This window comes from Triticum aestivum, chromosome 2A, assembly GCF_018294505.1.
Source record: "Triticum aestivum cultivar Chinese Spring chromosome 2A, IWGSC CS RefSeq v2.1, whole genome shotgun sequence".
Lineage (NCBI taxonomy): Eukaryota > Viridiplantae > Streptophyta > Magnoliopsida > Poales > Poaceae > Triticum > Triticum aestivum.
The window spans coordinates 709,676,223-709,696,652 of NC_057797.1; the positions used below are offsets into that span (position 1 = coordinate 709,676,223).

The 20,430-nt window shown below is 43.8% G+C and overlaps 1 protein-coding gene across 1 annotated transcript; it reads right to left on the minus strand.

The window, feature by feature from the left end:
* Positions 1–9,869: 9,869 nt before the first annotated feature.
* LOC123190426 (ubiquitin-60S ribosomal protein L40-1) lies at positions 9,870–11,772 on the minus strand. The gene is made up of 4 exons (XM_044603065.1): positions 11,587–11,772; positions 10,937–11,147; positions 10,390–10,456; positions 9,870–10,111 (listed from the first exon to the last, which is right to left on the minus strand). The coding sequence occupies exons 1-4, from the start codon at positions 11,759–11,761 to the stop codon at positions 10,064–10,066; spliced, it is 501 nt and encodes a 166-aa protein (XP_044459000.1). The 5' UTR covers positions 11,762–11,772; the 3' UTR covers positions 9,870–10,063.
* Positions 11,773–20,430: the final 8,658 nt, after the last annotated feature.

Consider the following 20,430-nt stretch of genomic DNA (forward strand, 5'->3'; position numbering starts at 1 on the left):
GAGTGAACTTGAGTCGGAAGTTGCTGCTCAATCCACTCGGCAATGAAATCTGCGATTGCTTGGGACTTTATAGCCTTCTTTGCTTCAAACTTGATATCTAGGGGAAGGAGTTCAATCGCCCACTTGGCCACTCGACCAGTTGCATCTCTGTTATGCAGAATCTCTGACAGCGGGGCGTCGCTGACGACTGTAATGGAGTGGTCAGAGAAGTAATGCGCAACCTTCTTCGTGGTCATATAAATCCCATATACAAGCTTCTGGTAGTGAGGGTATCTTTGTTTTGAAGGTGTCAAAACTTCAGACACATAATAGACTGGGCGCTGAACTCTGAAGGCCTTTCCTTCTTCTTCCCGCTCGACCGTAAGTACTGTGCTGACAACTTGCCCTATGGCTGCAATGTAAAGCAGCAGAGGCTCTTTGCTGATTGGGGCAGCAAGCACCGGCTGGGTGGAGAGCAGAGCTTTGAGCTCTGCAAATGCTGCATCAGCTTCTGGAGTCCACTCGAACTTGTCAGACTTCTTCATCAGTCGGTAAAGGGGCAACGCCTTTTCACCGAGACGAGAAATGAATCGACTTAGGGCGGCCAAGCAGCTTGTAAGCTTTTGGACATCGTGCACGCGAATGGGACGCTTCATCCAGAGTATGGTGCCAACTTTTTCAGGATTGGCGTCGATCCCCCGTTCGGAAACGAGAAAACCGAGTAACTTTCCACCTGGAACTCCGAATGTGCACTTTGATGGATTGAGCTTGATATCATACCTCCCGAGGTTGGCAAAGGTTTCGGCAAGGTCAGCTCGCAGGTCGGAACCTTTGCGTGACTTGACCACAATATCATCCATGTATGCCTCCACATTCCGACTGATTTGAGTGAGTAAACACTTCTGAATCATTCTCATGAACGTGGCTCCGGCGTTCTTGAGGCCAAACGGCATGGTGACATAACAGAAGCATCCGAATGGGGTGATGAAAGCTGTTTTGATTTCGTCGGGTCCATACAGACGGATCTTATGGTACCCGGAATAAGCATCTAGAAAAGACAACCTCTCGCATCCTGTAGTTGAGTCGACTATTTGGTCGATGCAAGGGAGAGGAAAATGATCTTTCGGGCAGGCCCGATTGATATGTTTGAAATCAATGCACATGCGAAGTGACTTGTCTTTCTTGGGGACCATGACGACATTGGCGAGCCACTCGGAGTGGTAAATTTCTCGGATGAACTCTGCTGCTAAGAGCCGAGCCACCTCCTCGCCAATGGCTTGCTTCTTCTGGACGGCGGACCGTCGAAGATGTTCCTTCACATGCTTGAATTTTGGGTCGACTCGTAGATGGTGCTCAGCCAGCCCCCTGGGAACTCTAGGCATGTCAGAGGGTTTCCATGCGAAGATGTCCCAGTTCTCACGGAGGAGCTGGATGAGCGCTTCTTCCTATTTGGAGTCAAGCGTCGTTGAGATGTGAGTCGGGGCAGCATCGGGGTCGGTCGGGTGAATGTGGACTGTCTTTGTTTCACCGGACGACTAAAAAGCTGATTCTGAAGTAGGCTTCTTGGCTCGTAGCAACTCGCTTGGATCGGCAGTCTTTTGGTACTCTTGCAGCTCGACCACTGCCATCTGAGCATCTGCAATCTTTGAGCCCTTCTGAAAGCACTCTTCCTCCTTCTTTCGATTGCCCGTAACAGTGATCACACCTTTGGGGCCAGGCATCTTCAGTTTGAGATACACGTAACATGGCCGGGCCATGAAGCGTGCGTAAGCTGGCCTGCCTAAAATGGCGTGATAAGCACTTTGGAAGTCCACAACCTCGAATGTCAACTTTTCCTTGCGGTAATTCTTTGAATCACCGAAAACCACATCAAGAGCGATCTGGCCGAGTGATTGGGCTTTCTTCCCAGGAATGACTCCGTGGAAACTCATGTTACTGGTACTGAGCCTGGACATCGAAATGCCCATTCCTTTCAATGTTTCAGCATACAGTATGTTCAGGCCACTGCCACCATCCATCAGGACTTTAGTCAGTCGAGTGCCTTCAACAATTGGTTCGACCACCAAAGCTTGCCTCCCAGGGGTGGCAATGTGCGTCGGGTGATCAGACTGGTCGAATGTGATGGCAGTCTGAGACCACTTCAGGTAACTGGGTGTTGTCGGGGCAACCATGTTCACCTCTCGGTTAATGACTTTCAGTCGACTTTTGCTTTCGACATCGGCAAAAATCATCAGGGTGGAATTGACTTGGGGGTATCCATCGTCACTGTCTTCCTTGTCCTCAACTCTGTCCGACTCTTTTTCCTTGTCCTTGGACTGCTTGCCTTGAAACTGCTGGATTAGGAGCCGGCATTGTCGAGTGGTATGTTTTGGGTAAATAAAATTACCCTCTTCATCTTTCTTGGTGTGGATGTGACATGGCAGATCCAAAACATCGTTCCCATCCTGATCCTTGACTTTCTTGGGCTTCCAGGTGCCCTTGGGTTTTCCCTTGAAGTTTCCCTGGGCTACGGCCAGGGCCTCCCCAGGGGCAGCGGGCTCGGCCTTCCGCTTCTGTTTCCGACTGGAGTTCCCTCCGGTTTCTTGGGCGACTGCCTTGTGCTTGCCGCTCCGAAGTCGGTCCTCGTCTTCACCATTAGCGTACTTGATGGCAATCTCCATCATCCGATTCAGAGACATCTCTCCAGTTCGACCGAACTTCAGATTCAACTCTCTGTATTTAACGCCTTTCTTGAAAGCACAAACTGCTTGATGGTCTGACACATTCTCAACCGAGTGATGCAGTGTGATCCACCTTTGGATGTACTCCCTCAGAGTTTCATTCGGCTTCTGCACGCAAGACCGCAACTCTGTAAGGCCTGCAGGCCGCTTGCATGTCCCTTCAAAGATTGTGACAAACACTCAGGAGAGGTCCTCCCAAGTGTAGATGCTGCTGGGTGCCAACTGATTTAGCCATGCTCTGGCTGAGCCCTCTAACATGAGAGGCAAATGCTTCATGGCCACCTCATCATTGCCACCGCCAATTTGTACGGCCACTCGGTAATCTTCAAGCCAAGTGTCCGGCTTAGACTCACCGGTGAACTTGCTGATTCCAGTCGCCAGCTTGAAGTTGGAAGGAATTACTGCAGCTCTGATGGCTCGACTGAAACACTCTGGCCCTGAAGCATGTACTCTACTGCTGCTGGCAGGCGCATCTCTGTTGTGGCCTTCCCGATGAGCTTTGTTTCTGTCAACCAATCCTTGAACGAGGATAGATCTCGCATCAAAGCCTGGGTCCCTGGGGTCGACTGGAATCCTCTGCCCAACACTGTGAGGGCGTCTGTCATCTTGCCGTCGAGGCGTATACGACCCACTCCTCGGGGGAGGGGTTGGCACTGGACGTCGATCATCACGATAGAATCGGTGATCATACTGCTCATTTTTTTTGTACTGATCCTGCCGGTCACCATGTCCCTCACGCCTCGGGGGCGATCTCAGGCTGTGAGCCGACTGGACTGTATCCGTTGCAACAGATCGACTGTGGATCCTATCCCGTGACTGAGAAACAGCGGAATTCTGGTTTCCTACCGCCCGGAGCAGCGCTCTGATCTGCAACAAGCCCCTGCCAGCCTCTGACTGGGAGGGCTGAATTGATTCTGCTATACGGGCTGCAGCGGCCAAATTCTGAACTGGGGTTCGATATACCTGAGGCGGCGAGAAGAGCCGACGCCGACTGGACTCGGGAGCTTGCTGACGTCGACTGGACTCGGGAGCTCGCTGACGCGTTTGCTCGTCGAGTATTCGCTGGAGATTCTCCAGTCGAGTGTGCTCGGCCAGATTAGCCAGGCGCGCGTCCTCCAAGGCCCGGGCCTCGGGGGTTTCTCCAACAATAGGAGTGTGGAGCGCGTCCATGTTCCGGCGGCGAAGCTCCTCTCGCTGTAATGACTTGAGAGGTTCGGGGAGATACTCGTCGTGGGGACGCGACGGGTCGCCCCCACCCGCGCCTCCGTCAGTGCGAGGGAAACCGGGGGGACTGTGTGTTCCATCGACCGCCAGAACCTCAGCCGCTGGGTCGCTGCTGTTGCACTCGGATGCGGTCTCCACGGAGCCAGTCGACAGGTCGAACAGGCCGTAGAGGGATTCGACGGGCTCGATTTGAAGGAAATATGCCCTAGAGGCAATAATAAAGTTATTATTTATTTCCTTATATCATGATAAATGTTTATTATTCATGCTAGAATTGTATTAACCGGAAACATAATACATGTGTGAATACATAGACAAACAGAGTGTCACTAGTATGCCTCTACTTGACTAGCTCATTAATCAAAGATGGTTATATTTCCTAACCATGGACAAAGAGTTGTTATTTGATTAACGGGATCACATCATTAGTTGAATGATCTGATTGACATGACCCATTCCATTAGCTTAGCACCCGATCGTTTAGTATGTTGCTATTGCTTTCTTCATGACTTATACATGTTCCTATGACTATGAGATTATGCAACTCCCGTTTGCCAAAGGAACACTTTGTGTGCTACCAAATGTCACAACGTAACTGGGTGATTATAAAGGTGCTCTACAGGTGTCTCCAAAGGTACATGTTGGGTTGGCGTATTTCGAGATTAGGATTTGTCACTCCGATTATCGAAGAGGTATCTCTGGGCCCTCTCGGTAATACACATCACTGAAGCCTTGCAAGCATTGCAACTAATGAGTTAGTTGCGGGATGATGTATTACGGAACGAGTAAAGAGACTTGCCGGTAACGAGATTTATTTAAGAAGAGTTGTATATGATGCAACCAGAAGGTTTTGTCGATCCTAAAGGTGTTAACAAAATGTGCAAGCATCTCGGAGTTGGAATATACGCTTTGATGAGTTGATCAAAGCATATAGTTTTATACAGACTTGCGGTGAAGCCTGTATTTACAAGAAAGTGAGTGGGAGCACTACAACATTTCTGATAAGTATATGTGAATGACATATTGTTGATCGGAAATAATGTAGAATTATTCTGCAAAGCATAAAGGAGTGTTTGAAAGGAGTTTTTTCAAAGAAAGACCTCAGTGAAGTTGCTTACATATTGAGCGTCAAGATCTATAGAGATAGATCAAGACGCTTGATAAGTTTTTTCAATAAATACATACCTTGACAAGATTTTGAAGTAGTTCAAAATGGAACAGTCAAAGAAAGAGTTTCTTGCCTATGTTACAAGGTGTGAAATTGAGTAAGACTCAAAAGCCCGACCACGGCAGAAGATAGAAAGAGAATGAATGTCATTCCCTATGCCTTGGTCATAGGTTCTATAAAATATGCCATGCTGTATACCAGATCTATTGTATGCCCTACCACTGAGTTTGGCAAGGGAGTACGATAGTGATCTAGGAGTAGATCACTGGACAGTGGTCAAAATTATCCTTAGTGGAATAAGGATATGTTTCTCGATTATGGAAGTGAAAAAAGGTTCGTCGTAAAGGGTTACGCCGATGCAAGTTTTGACACTAATCTAGATGACTCTAAGTCTCGGTCTAGATACATATTGAAAGTGGGAGCAATTAGCTAGAGTAGCTCCATGCAGAGCATTGTTGACATAGAAATTTGCAAAATACATGCGGATCTGAATGTGGCAGACCCGTTGACTAAGATTCTCTCACAAGCAAAACATGATCACACCTTAGTACTCTTTGGGTGTTAATCACATAGCGATATGAACTAGATACTAAATCTAGTAAACCCTTTGGGTGTTGGTCACATGGCGATGTGAACTATGGGTGTTAATCACATGATGATGTGAACTATCGATGTTAATCACATGGTGATGTGATCTAGATTATTGACTCTAGTGCAAGTGGGAGACTGAAGGGAATATGCCCTAGAGGCAATAATAAAGTTATTATTTATTTCCTTATATCATGATAAATGTTTATTATTCATGCTAGAATTGTATTAACCGGAAACATAATACATGTGTGAATACATAGACAAACAGAGTGTCACTAGTATGCCTCTACTTGACTAGCTCGTTAATCAAAGATGGTTATGTTTCCTAACCATGGACAAAGAGTTGTTATTTGATTAACGGGATCACATCATTAGTTGAATGATTTGATTGACATGACCCATTCCATTAGCTTAGCACCCGATCGTTTAGTATGTTGCTATTGCTTTCTTCATGACTTATACATGTTCCTATGACTATGAGATTATGCAACTCCCGTTTGCCGGAGGAACACTTTGTGTGCTACCAAACGTCACAACGTAACTGAGTGATTATAAAGGTGCTCTACAGGTGTCTCCAAAGGTACATGTTGGGTTGGCGTATTTCGAGATTAGGATTTGTCACTCCGATTGTCGAAGAGGTATCTCTGGGCCCTCTCGGTAATACACATCACTGAAGCCTTGCAAGCATTGCAACTAATGAGTTAGTTGCGGGATGATGTATTACGGAACGAGTAAAGAGACTTGCCGGTAACGAGATTGAACTAGGTATTAAGATACCGACGATCGAATCTCGGGCAAGTAACATACCGATGACAAAGGGAACAACGTATGTTGTTATGCGGTCTGACCGATAAAGATCTTCGTAGAATATGTAGGATCCAATATGGGCATCCAGGTCCCGCTATTGGTTATTGACCGGAAACGTGTCTCCGTCATGTCTACATTATTCTCGAACCCGTAGGGTCCGCACGCTTAAGGTTTCGATGACAGTTATATTATGAGTTTATGAGTTTTGATGTACCGAAGGAGTTCGGAGTCCCGGATGAGATCGGGGACATGACGAGGAGTCTCGAAATGGTCGAGACGTAAAGATCGATATATTGGACGACTATATTCGGACATCGGAAAGGTTCCGAGTGATTCAGGTATTTTTCGGAGTACCGGGTAGTTACGGGAGAAGCAATGGGCCTTGATGGGCTTTAGTGGGAAGAGGAAAAAGGGCCAAGGGGCTGCTGCGCCCCCCCTCCCCTCTAGTCCGAATTGGACTAGGGAAAAGGGGGCCGGCCACCTTTCCTTCTCCTCCACTTCCTTCTCCCTTCCTCCCCTCTTGGTGGACTCCTACTAGGACTTGGAGTCCTAGTAGGACTCCACATCCTGGCCGCACCAAGCCTTGGCCGGCCTCCTCCTCCTCCATCCTTTATATACTGAGGCAAGGGGCACCCCATAGAGACACAAGTTGATCCACGTGATCTTATTCTTAGCCGTGTGCGGCGCCCCCAGCCACCATAGTCCTCGATAATATTGTAACGATGCTTAGGCGAAGCCCTGCGACAGTAGTACATCAAGATCGTCACCACGCCGTCGTGCTGACGGAACTCTTTCCCGACACTTTGCTGGATCGGAGTCCGGGGATCACCATCGAGCTGTACGTGTGCTAAAACTCGGAGGTGCCGTAGTTTCGGTGCTTGATCGGTCGGGCCGTGAAGATGTACGACTACATCAACCAAACGCTTCCGTTGTCGATCTACAAGGGTACGTAGATCACACTCTCCCCTCGTTGCTATGCATCACATGATCTTGCGTGTGCGTAGGAATTTTTTTGAAATTACTACGTTCCCCAACACGATTGCCGCGACTTGTGGGGCTGCCGACTGGCGGGCCACGGCATGCCTCACCCACCGCTGAAGTCTTGACCGACCAGAGCGCTTGCGCTGGTGGGAGACAGGGCGGGGAGACGACGCAGGGGCCGACCGATACTGGGTCGATGGCTGCCGCAGGAGGACGCCACGAATGCATGCGCGGAAGTGCGTCGCACCGCGGACGGGGAGCGCGTCGATGTCGAGTGGTGCTTCCTGAAGCCAGGCGGAGTCATCGACAATGAAGGTGAGCGCGCCGAGACGGATCTCGCGGTCCTCCACCAAAACTCCGCAAGAAAACATGATCAAAGGGATCGGAAAAGATCGCAACTTCTCCAACTAAGCGCTAAGATTCCTGCCCCACGGTAGGCGCCAACTATCGTGGTTCTAACTCTGACAGTGATGTAGGGGGGTGAATATGGAGAGGCTAGATCTTAACTATTGGGAAGTTGTTACACGCGAGGTTTACGAGTTCAAGCCCTTCTCGGAGGAAGTAATAGCCCTACGTCTCGGAGCCTGGAGGCGGTCGACTGGATTATGCGTGTATGGATTACAGGGGTGCGAACCCTTCATACTGAGGAGGGGGGTGGCTTATATAGAGTTCGCCGGCCCCCTCCTGCCCTCAGTAATACAGGGTTTAAGGTACATTTAAGGTTGGGCGTTACTGGTAACGCCCCTAATAAAGTGCTATAATGATCATAAAGACTACTTAACAGCCGACCGTTTGCCTGCGGAGTGACTTTAGGTCTCCTGGCAGTCGAGTGGTTGGCTTCATGGTCGAGTGATAGCTTCTTGGTCGAGTGTCTTGAACCCGTCGAGTGGGATACCTTCAAGTCGATTGAAAGGTGACTTCTTCTAGGGATGTCCTTGGGTAGGGCTCTTTGGACGGGTCCGTGCCCCTACCCAAGGTACATAGCTTCATCAACTGGCATATCCGGATTCTTACTCCATTTAAACACGTCACTTCCAACACTGCACAATAGCGACAAAGGAATCATATCTCAGTTCAAATGCAAAATTGATGACACGGAGTGATGCTGACGAAAAATTAACAAGACAGCCATCACTCTAAATTATTTTTTGCACCATTTCGATACGTAGTCGATGGTTTTGATGGAAAACCTACGGTGGCGGGGGTCAATGTCACGCGAGAAGTCTGCGACTGACAGTTCTCGCCGGCGGCGAAGCTGCAATGCAATGCGATGTGGTGCACCAACCTGCTCATCTTGACGGCGGCAGAAGCTTCAATGCAACGGGCTGTTTTGGTGTGTGGGAGATGACCCCGCTGATCTCGCCGACCGTTATCCTCTACAAGGTAACGATGGTACCTCGTCAGTGCGGTAGGCGGCAACACGGGACATGAGGGTAACTGCGATGGAGGGGTGCTGCATTGCTCACATAGTCTAGCTGTCAAATCGGACGGTTGCACAACGCCTCATCCAATGGCTCATGTCGGATGACGCGTGGCCATTGAATATTTTGTATATAATTGGAAAGCGCCACCAGCTCTAACTTATAGCCATGCTCGACAGCTTGAACTGCCTATGACTATCATGCATTCATACAATAATTAATCAGTTTGATTCCATCATGTGTTGCTATGACATCATATCCACGTGTAGCTACGATTTGCTCATATACTAGTATCATACTAGTGTATGAGTCCACAATGCCCAAAGAACAAGAAAAGTTCAATGAGGTGCAAACGCAAGAATTAAAGCGACGAGGACAAGTGCTAGGATATGATCCTGATAACTTAGCGCATGACACAATACTAGTACATTAATTATTTAATATGATACAATATCATATTGATATAACATTCTCTTTCCTCATTTAATTGTGTGTCGCCTCATCTAAAATGCCCGTGACCATATAAAAAGTGCCCATGCACTTAAAAAAATGGTTGTGTAAGAAAAATGTTATGGATTTCAAAAATCACCATTTTTTAAACGTGTTCATCTAATTCTAAGAAGTGTTCATGTGTTAAAAACTGTTTGTAGTCTGAATAGGTGCATGGTGTAGCTCGCGTAGGCCAACCCTCATGTAAGCTCAACTAGATTAGTTTTAAAAGTATTAAATTTTCGTTGGAGCGGTTCAATGATATAAGTTTGTCGTGCGGTGGCCAAAATCATTGCCTCCTAGTGGGCTATTGATTTAGCCGACGGGCCAAGTGTCAATACACAACAACTAGTAAATATTTAATAAAAAGGTGGGGTGTGACTAGCTCTCTTCTTACATCATTTGATTTCGTGCGGAGATTCGTGGTGACTCTTTTCTTTTTTTCAGTTGATTAAGCAAACCCGTAAGAAATCAAAATAAAAACTCGTATAAATCAAGATATTTGATAGATAATATATTCCAAAGCATCCATAGGTTCAAAATCCAAGAGGACTATCAACTGGACAAAACTTAGACTCCAATATATATGACGACGCTAGACGATTCAGCAAAATCCAACATGACTTCAAACTAGGACAGAACTTAAAATCCAGTCTATATGGCTCCAGACGCATTTCCAATGTTTAAGAAGCATTCGCAAACTTGGACATAAACCTCTTCTTTTCCCTTAGCTGAAAGAGAAGGTAAGAAAAATCATTACTAGAACAAAAGTTGTTCAGTTTAAGTTATCATCTATATGTAATTATTTTGCACAACAACATTATACAAAGCTGACAATAGTAACCAAGAACAACTCTAAGTATGCAATGGTGACATATTGCTCAAAAGATTAAGACCGAACAAGATATTTAGTGTTATGATAACCAAGAACAGCTGAACAGGACAGATGTTAGCCTCTGTGTAAATGGGTAAAGTACTTCAATAACACAGGGAAATAAGGTTCTCTCACCTGATTGTTATGGCCACACTTCTTCTTACGGCAGTTGGTGGCCCTGGCGGGTAGGCGTGCATAGCACCTGCAAGGCAGTGACTATTTGAGACAAGTCTAATGATTAATCAGTGACTTCAATTTAAGCATTGATGAGAACTCTGTTAAAGCTTTTAAGTTGCGAGGGAGTACTACGCACATCTTAATTAATCATGTGCATATCAAACATCTACTCCCTCCGTCCCATAATATAAGAGCGTTTTTGACTCTAGAGTAGTGTTAAAAAACGTTCTTATATTATGGGACGGGGGAGTAGTTAATTCTATTGTTCACAGAAATCAGCCATTATAGCAAGCAAACCAAAACCGCTGGTCAGTTTGACTTTCAATATATAACCGCAAAGCAAAGAAAGGGGATGATATTGAAGGTGAGATCGATCAATCTCTGTTTGGCAAAACGCTCTTAACAACACGAACATTTGTCTACACATGCATAAACTAAAAAAATAAGCAAGATAAAAATTCATGCGTTGCATGCATAGGCACCGACCCATGAAACAGGAGAATACCTGCGGCAGACTAGTTTGTTCTCATTGTACTTTTGAGCAAGGATGCGGAGGTTGGGCTCAAGGTTCTTGGGGTATCCACCTCTGCTGCCGCCGCGGAGGCGCAGCACCAGGTGAAGCGTGGATTCCTTTTGGATGTTGTAGTCGGCCAGAGTGCGGCCATCCTCAAGCTGCTTCCCTGCAAAGATGAGGCGCTGCTGGTCCGGCGGGATACCTACAGAAAAACAGAAACTTCCACAATTAGTCCTTCCCTGAAGTACATCCAGAGAGAGATGATAAACCAATCTGGTCCATGTACGTCCTACCGCAGGTTACCACAGAAGAACAAACAAGCCGATCCAAACCTATCTAACCTCGGATAAGTAGAAAAGTCTTTATCTAGCTCAAAGAGAGACATCACACACGTCGATCTGCTTGTTTCAGACCGTGATTGTCGAACAAGACAACATGGAGGATTCTAGCTATGAACTAATTAAATTCAACAAGCGTACCAAGACCATATTAGTAGTGAGGTGCGCATGGTAAGACAAACTAGGCGGGTTTTAAAGCAACTAGAGTATGCAAGATCCGATGCAACGCTGCTGAAGACGTACGATCAGCCGTCGACGAGACGGAAGAGATGGCGTAGAGATTCGTCGTTCACGTATATGTACCTTCCTTGTCCTGGATCTTTGCCTTGACGTTGTCGATGGTGTCTGAGGACTCCACCTCGAGCGTGATGGTCTTCCCGGTCAGCGTCTTCACGAAGATCTGCATCTTGCCGTGTCGTGGATGGCTCTCGTTCTCCTCTGGACGGGTTGTGCTTGGTGTTGGTATCGACTGCTGCATGCGTGATGTCCTTATATAGGCAGGAAGCCGAGAGAGGCAACGGGGTCGCTACGGAAAGCCCCATAACCCTAGCTTGCAAAGGTAGAAACGGGAGGCGTGGCCGCCAAGAAGATCGCGACTCGGTCGGGGCAGCGGTTCTGGGCTTCTGGACGGCCCTATGCTGTCCATAACTAAACCTTGCACGCTTGTTGAACCGGTCCTTTCGGACAAATGGCCCAGAAGGCCATATTTCGGGATTTTAGTCTTGCAATTGATTTATTTTCACGTTTGCTATTCTTTCAGGTTTCAGGCAACAGTCGATTCTGTGTGAGGCGCAAAGCACAAACAGGGGACGATGAGGTTGGCCGCAACATCACTGATGGCGGTGAGGTGGAGCTTAACGGGTGCGGGTATGATGCGATGCCGGAAAAGGGAGGGGTGGGGGGGGGGGGGGGGGGGGGGGGAAGAGACGGGGCATTTAGAGGGTTGGCCAGGGCAGAGGCGGCTTGGGCATGACAGGTGGCAAGGCAATGAAGTCAGCGGTGGGGCATGGGGGACGATGGTGCCGGTGCCGAAGGGTGGGTCGACAGCGGCGCGAGGAAGACTAAGGCGGCAATGGAAGAGGGAGGAGAGCGAAGACGCGGTGGAGAATCAACTGAAACCTGAACTTTCTTCAGGCAACTGATTAATAGACACTCTTTTCTTACCTTACAACCAAAACGAACCACAGCAAAAAAGTTGACATATTACATATGTGTTTAGTTTTGGTTTACCGTATTTAACAATCAACCGTGTGAATTAGAACTTTTTGTAAAGAAGGGCATGATAGCCTTCTGAACATTATGGAAACTCACACTGTATGGCATCGTGTGCCTATGTATGTAAGTACGTTCCATATACCCATTCAATCTTATATTTATACACTTTTATTACCTTGTACATTATTTATTTATCCTAGTACATTATTTATTAATCCCATCATTTTTTAGTAATAACATTTTTAAGTATTAATAAATAAATAAATATCTTTTGTAAAATGTTCATTGTATATTTGAAAAATGGCCACCATGTATATGAAAAAAAAATTCAATTTGCATGCTGAAAAATGTTTGTCATATAATAGAGGTATGTTCGCCATGTATTTGGAAAATGCTCATTGTATATATTTTTTAAATGTTCATGTCTACAAAATTAAAATAAGAATAACAAAAGGAAATATGTAAGTGGCAACCGTGTGGCAGATTGCAAAACTGCCACACCCTCCCGATCTCCTTCCTTTCCCGCACGTCCTCACTATCTCTTTTCTTTCCTCGCGATCTCCTTCCATTCCGGCACGTCCTCCCGATCTCCTTCCTTTCCCGCCCTCCTGATTTCCTTCCTTTCAATCACCAGTTACGTCCCCACGCGCCTTTCAGATTTTTGGGCAAAAACAATGCTTTAATTGGGATTTGATCTCTGGTCTGCAGGTAATCAACAAAGGGAGCCAACCATCTCACCTATGACACTCATTGTTGACCAAGCTAAGAAAAATACTGTTTTTGACATGTTTTGCCTTTAATATTTTATCACCGAAAAACTTTTGTTTCACCTATCAAACCTGACACATAAACTTTTCCCGTGGTAAATTCTTCATCACCACCACGATAAATGACGCACCACCAACATGATAACTTTTGTATACCACACGGTACATTATGTGTAAGTAGCATGGTCATAAGCATTGAAGGCGTGATAACTTTGATGAAAGCATCGTGGTAACTTTGATCATTGGGAAAAAATTTGTTGAACCCCGGCCCCGGGTAATTTCTATAAATAGCACAATAACATTCACGCCATAGACCTGATAATTTAGATACAAACATCGTGGTAACTTTAACCATTGGGGAAGAAAAATGTGAAAATATACCAGATAATTTATGTGTAAATAGATGGTAATATACGCAATGCACATCTGATAACTGAGATAGAAACACCATGATAACTTTGACCATAGGGATTTTTTTTGAAAAGATACTCCGGTATCTTCTGTGTAAATAGCACGGTACTATACCTCCCTCCCCTGGTATTTTTATGTGTAAATAGCATGAAAACATATGCACCGCGATAACTAAACACCATGATAAGTTTTTGACCCGTGGGAGGAAATTTTGCTGAAACATACCCTTGATAAATTTTGTGTAAATAGCATGATATTTTAAGCACGGCGGGCTTGATAGGTTACCTAGAATCACCATGATAACCTTTTGTCCCGGGAAAAAGTTGTTCAAAACATTCCCGATAATTTTTGTGTGAATAACATGATAATATAAGCACCACATAACCGATAAGTTACAATATAAACATGATGGTAATGTTTTACCAAAAGAAAACAAGTTGTTAAAAACATACACTCGCCTCGCGAGGCCTCTTAGATGAACACAACACATGATGTGCCACAGAAAAGCCACATAATGTTTAATGTCATGAGGAGGCATATGTGCTCGTCGGTTGGCCCAGAAAAACGGCCCACTTTGACCCGCTATAGGCGTGATAAGTTACGCAAAATCATCGAAAAAGTTATGAAAAAAGTTACCGAAACACACCCAGGTTTTTAAGTGTAAGTACAATGATAATATACGAACTATAGACCTGGTAACTCATGTACAATCCCCCATGGTAACTTTGACCAAGGACGAGGTTGATATACGCATATCCTGATAACTTATGTGTAAGTACCACGGTATTTTACACATCCAAGACCTTATAACACAGTGGTAACTTTGAAAGGGGTGTAGTTGTTGAAACATAGTACCTGGTAAGTTCTATGTAAATAGCACAGTAACTTACGTAACACAGATCTGATAACTTGCATGCGAATACCATGGTAACTTTGTCCCGAGGGAAAATCGTGGTAAATTTCTGTACTTTTTGTAGTAACACAATTGTAAAAAAAGAGATCAAAACGATTAGTTTCTTTAGTTTGAGCAACAAATACCTAAGGGTGAGGTTGTTGTGATGGCGCGCTTTGGTGCCAAGGAGGTGTGGGTTCAAATCCCACATGCGCAATATTTTTTCGAAATATGTAAGTGGCAACCGTGTGGCAGATTGCAAAACTGCCACACCCTCCCGATCTCCTTCCTTTCCCGCACGTCCTTGCTATCTCTTTTCTTTCCTCGCGATCCCCTTCCATTCCCACACGTCCTCCCGATCTCCTTCCTTTCCCGCCCTCCTGATTTCCTTCCTTTCAATCACCAGTTACATCCCCACGCGCCTTTCAGATTTTTGGGCAAAAACAATGCTTTAATCGGGATTTGATCTCTGGTCTGTAGGTAATCAACAAAGGGAGCCAACCATCTCACCTATGACACTCATTGTTGACCAAGCTAAGGAAAATACTGTTTTTGACATGTTTTGCCTTTAATATTTTATCACTGAAAAACTTTTGTTTCACCTATCAAACCTGACACATAAACTTTTCCCGTGGTAAATTCTCCATCACCACCACGATAAATGATGCACCACCAACATGATAACTTTTGTATACCACACGGTACATTATGTGTAAGTAGCATGGTCATAAGCATTGAAGGCGTGATAACTTTGGTGAAAGCATCGTGGTAACTTTGATCATTGGGAAAACATTTGTTGAACCCCAGCCCCGGGTAATTTCTATAAATAGCACGATAACATTCACGCCATAGACCTGATAATTTAGATACAAACATCGTGGTAACTTTAACCATTGGGGAAGAAAAATGTGAAAATATACCAGATAATTTATGTGTAAATAGATGGTAATATACGCAATGCACATCTGATAACTGAGATAGAAACACCATGGTAACTTTGACCATAGGGATTTTTTTTGAAAAGATACTCCGGTATCTTCTGTGTAAATAGCACGGTACTATACCTCCCTCCCCTGGTATTTTTATGTGTAAATAGCATGAAAACATATGCACCGCGATAACTAAACACCATGATAAGTTTTTGACCCGTGGGAGGAAATTTTGCTGAAACATACCCTTGATAAATTTTGTGTAAATAGCATGATATTTTAAGCACGGCGGGCTTGATAGGTTACCTAGAATCACCATGATAACCTTTTGTCCCGGGAAAAAGTTGTTCAAAACATTCCCGATAATTTTTGTGTGAATAACATGATAATATAAGCACCACATAACCGATAAGTTACAATATAAACATGATGGTAATGTTTTACCAAAAGAAAACAAGTTGTTAAAAACATACACTCGCCTCGCGAGGCCTCTTAGATGAACACAACACATGATGTGCCACAGAAAAGCCACATAATGTTTAATGTCATGAGGAGGCATATGTGCTCGTCGGTTGGCCCAGAAAAACGGCCCACTTTGACCCGCTATAGGCGTGATAAGTTACGCAAAATCATCGAAAAAGTTATGAAAAAAGTTACCGAAACACACCCAGGTTTTTAAGTGTAAGTACAATGATAATATACGAACTATAGACCTGGTAACTCATGTACAATCCCCCATGGTAACTTTGACCAAGGACGAGGTTGATATACGCATATCCTGATAACTTATGTGTAAGTACCACGGTATTTTACACATCCAAGACCTTATAACACAGTGGTAACTTTGAAAGGGGTGTAGTTGTTGAAACATAGTACCTGGTAAGTTCTATGTAAATAGCACAGTAACTTACGTAACACAGATCTGATAACTTGCATGCGAATACCATGGTAACTTTGTCCCGAGGGAAAATCGTGGTAAATTTCTGTACTTTTTTGTAGTAACACAATTGTAAAAAAAGAGATCAAAACGATTAGTTTCTTTAGTTTGAGCAACAAATACCTAAGGGTGAGGTTGTTGTGATGGCGCGCTTTGGTGCCAAGGAGGTGTGGGTTCAAATCCCACATGCGCAATATTTTTTCGAAATATGTAAGTGGCAACCGTGTGGCAGATTGCAAAACTGCCACACCCTCCCGATCTCCTTCCTTTCCCGCACGTCCTTGCTATCTCTTTTCTTTCCTCGCGATCCCCTTCCATTCCCACACGTCCTCCCGATCTCCTTCCTTTCCCGCCCTCCTGATTTCCTTCCTTTCAATCACCAGTTACATCCCCACGCGCCTTTCAGATTTTTGGGCAAAAACAATGCTTTAATCGGGATTTGATCTCTGGTCTGTAGGTAATCAACAAAGGGAGCCAACCATCTCACCTATGACACTCATTGTTGACCAAGCTAAGGAAAATACTGTTTTTGACATGTTTTGCCTTTAATATTTTATCACTGAAAAACTTTTGTTTCACCTATCAAACCTGACACATAAACTTTTCCCGTGGTAAATTCTCCATCACCACCACGATAAATGATGCACCACCAACATGATAACTTTTGTATACCACACGGTACATTATGTGTAAGTAGCATGGTCATAAGCATTGAAGGCGTGATAACTTTGGTGAAAGCATCGTGGTAACTTTGATCATTGGGAAAACATTTGTTGAACCCCAGCCCCGGGTAATTTCTATAAATAGCACGATAACATTCACGCCATAGACCTGATAATTTAGATACAAACATCGTGGTAACTTTAACCATTGGGGAAGAAAAATGTGAAAATATACCAGATAATTTATGTGTAAATAGATGGTAATATACGCAATGCACATCTGATAACTGAGATAGAAACACCATGGTAACTTTGACCATAGGGATTTTTTTTGAAAAGATACTCCGGTATCTTCTGTGTAAATAGCACGGTACTATACCTCCCTCCCCTGGTATTTTTATGTGTAAATAGCATGAAAACATATGCACCGCGATAACTAAACACCATGATAAGTTTTTGACCAGTGGGGGGAAATTTTGCTGAAACATACCCTTGATAAATTTTATGTAAATAGCATGATATTTTAAGCACGGCGGGCTTGATAGGTTACCTAGAATCACCATGATAACCTTTTGTCCCGGAAAAAAGTTGTTCAAAACATTTCCGATAATTTTTGTGTGAATAACATGATAATATAAGCACCGCATAACCGATAAGTTACAATATAAACATGATGGTAATGTTTTACCAAAGGAAAACAAGTTGTTAAAAATATACACTCGCCTCGCGAGGCCTCTTAGATGAACACAACACATGATGTGCCACAGAAAAGCCACATAATGTTTAGTGTCATGAGGAGGCACATGTGCTCGTCGGTTGGCCCAGAAAAACAGCCCACTTTGACCCGCTATAGGCGTGATAAGTTACGCAAAATCATCCAAAAAGTTATGAAAAAAGTTACCGAAACACATCCAGGTTTTTAAGTGTAAGTACAATGATAATATACGAACTGTAGACCTGGTAACTCATGTACAATCCCCCATGGTAACTTTGACCAAGGACGAGGTTGATATACGCATATCCTGATAACTTATGTGTAAGTACCACGGTATTTTACACATCCAAGACCTTATAACACAGTGGTAACTTTGAAAGGGGTGTAGCTGTTGAAACATAGTACCTGGTAAGTTCTATGTAAATAGCACGGTAACTTACGCAACACAGGTCTGATAACTTGCATGCGGATACCATGGTAACTTTGTCCCGAGGGAAAATCATGGTAATTTTCTGTACTTTTTTGTAGTAACACAATTGTAAAAAAAAATCAAAACGATTAGTTTCTTTAGTTTGAGCAACAAATACCTAAGGGTGAGGTTGTTGTGGTGGCGCGCTTTGGTGCCAAGGAGGTGTGGGTTCAAATCCCACATGCGCAATATTTTTTATCATGTGGTAGACATGAAGAAGTGGCAATTTTCTCGAAGGTGGGCGCGTGAGATGTGCGGGAGAAGCAGGTTTCTCGGGCGAGCCTGCAAGGTCGTTCGGGACAAGGTGGGGTCGAAGGAAAGGGGACCGTGTGGTATTTTAAAATGAAAGAAGTAGAGGTGTGACAGTTTTGCTTATATGGCACACATGTGCCAAATATCACAGTCCATAACAAAAAAAGGAAAAACCAAAGAAAATAATGAATCCAACCATAAACAGGAAAAATTTAACAAAAACCAAAGAACATGCCCTAAATCGGGAAAAATATAGGAGTAATAAAAAGAAACCAAATTGTAAAAAACCAGCCTCGGGAAATGGCAAAGGGGTCTACCCAAAAGATGCTCGATTGACAAGATTTTTTTTTTAATTTGGATCTTGTGGAAAAAGCAGTAAGATGACTCCCCTCTTCTTGCGGCGAGAAAAATACCCAGCAAAATTTTCTTGTGATGACAAGTTGCGCTAGCTACCAGGGGGGCTTGGTGATAACCTTTGAAACCGGAGCCCTTGAACTAGTTATTTTGGCTAAACTAATGTATATTATAGTTAATTTAAAAATAAAATAAGTAAAAGTATTCTTTTGTTATAAAAAAACTTGCACATATCAAAGATTAATATTCATGTACTTCTAAAAATGTTTATTTTTAAAGTTGTGTTCACATATTTTGAAATGGATTTCATGTACTCTGTTTTTTTACTTCGCATATAAGATTTGTCTAAGTCAAACTTCATAAAGTTTGACCATGTTTGTAGGGAAACAAATCTTCATGTATTTTCCGAAAAATGTGTAATTTCAAAAATATGTCCATACCTCTAAAACATATTCTTGTAACTTTTAAAAGTGTTGACAAAAATGTTCAAATAATTGAAAAAATATTCACCTATTTTCTTTCCAGAAAAGTGTTTATCTAGTTTTTTAAAGTGTTTACATGTTTAAGAAATGTTTGCTTATTTATAAAAAGTATTTATATTCAGTTTTTAAAAAGGAATATGTAAAAATAAATATTAATATAAAAATGAAAGATAAACAAAAAATTAATAGAAATGGAAGACGAAAAACGAAAACAACAAAACCGATATGAAATGAAATGCAAATGGGCCTCGGTTATGTAGCTCAAGCGTGGGGAATTTGATGACATATAGCAGGTGAATAATGAGTACCAGAAGATTCAGCACCCACAGAAATCCATCTCCCTATACTACGATGATGTACCTCTGAATCAGGTGCCACAATCTAGCTAGTCTTGCTTGCCACATTTACATTCAGGTTCAGGTGTCCATGCTTTGTAATGTCTTGTAACTGTATAGTTTCCGAATTCTGCAACAATGAACAGATCCCGAGTATGGCCCCTTCCCTTCCCGGGGATGAAATGTACCCGGCGACGACAGAGTTGTGGTGGAAATTTCATCTATAAATCTACGGCATGACCTGATTGACACGGGCTGGCAGTATGTATGGGGCAACAAGCATGAATTCAGTGAAGGTGACAAGGTAATCTGATTTCACTACTGGAACTCTGTTTGGCACGCACATGGACGGCATCTGGTTTCCTAACAAAATGGGCACCAGATAGAGATGTGCAGCAGAAAATGCAGAGTTGCAAACATTAATTTGGACAACGAAAGTTTGCATTTCATGTAATTAATTAGCAGGAAATGCTGGCCTGAGAAACTAGATTCAACCATAGTACATAACAGGAATATAGAAGCAAGAGTGCTACTTGACTTCATCATCATTCAAGCTAGGTAGTAGAACTCAAATACTTGATTTCACCATTCATGGAAGAGCGAATTGCAGTACTACGACAGAAACTAGTAATACAAGAGCAACTGCTAGCTAGCATCATTTATGGTTCTAGATTCCAGAAGCAACATTTAACTGAAACTAAGACTCGAACCAAACTTTGAACTCCCA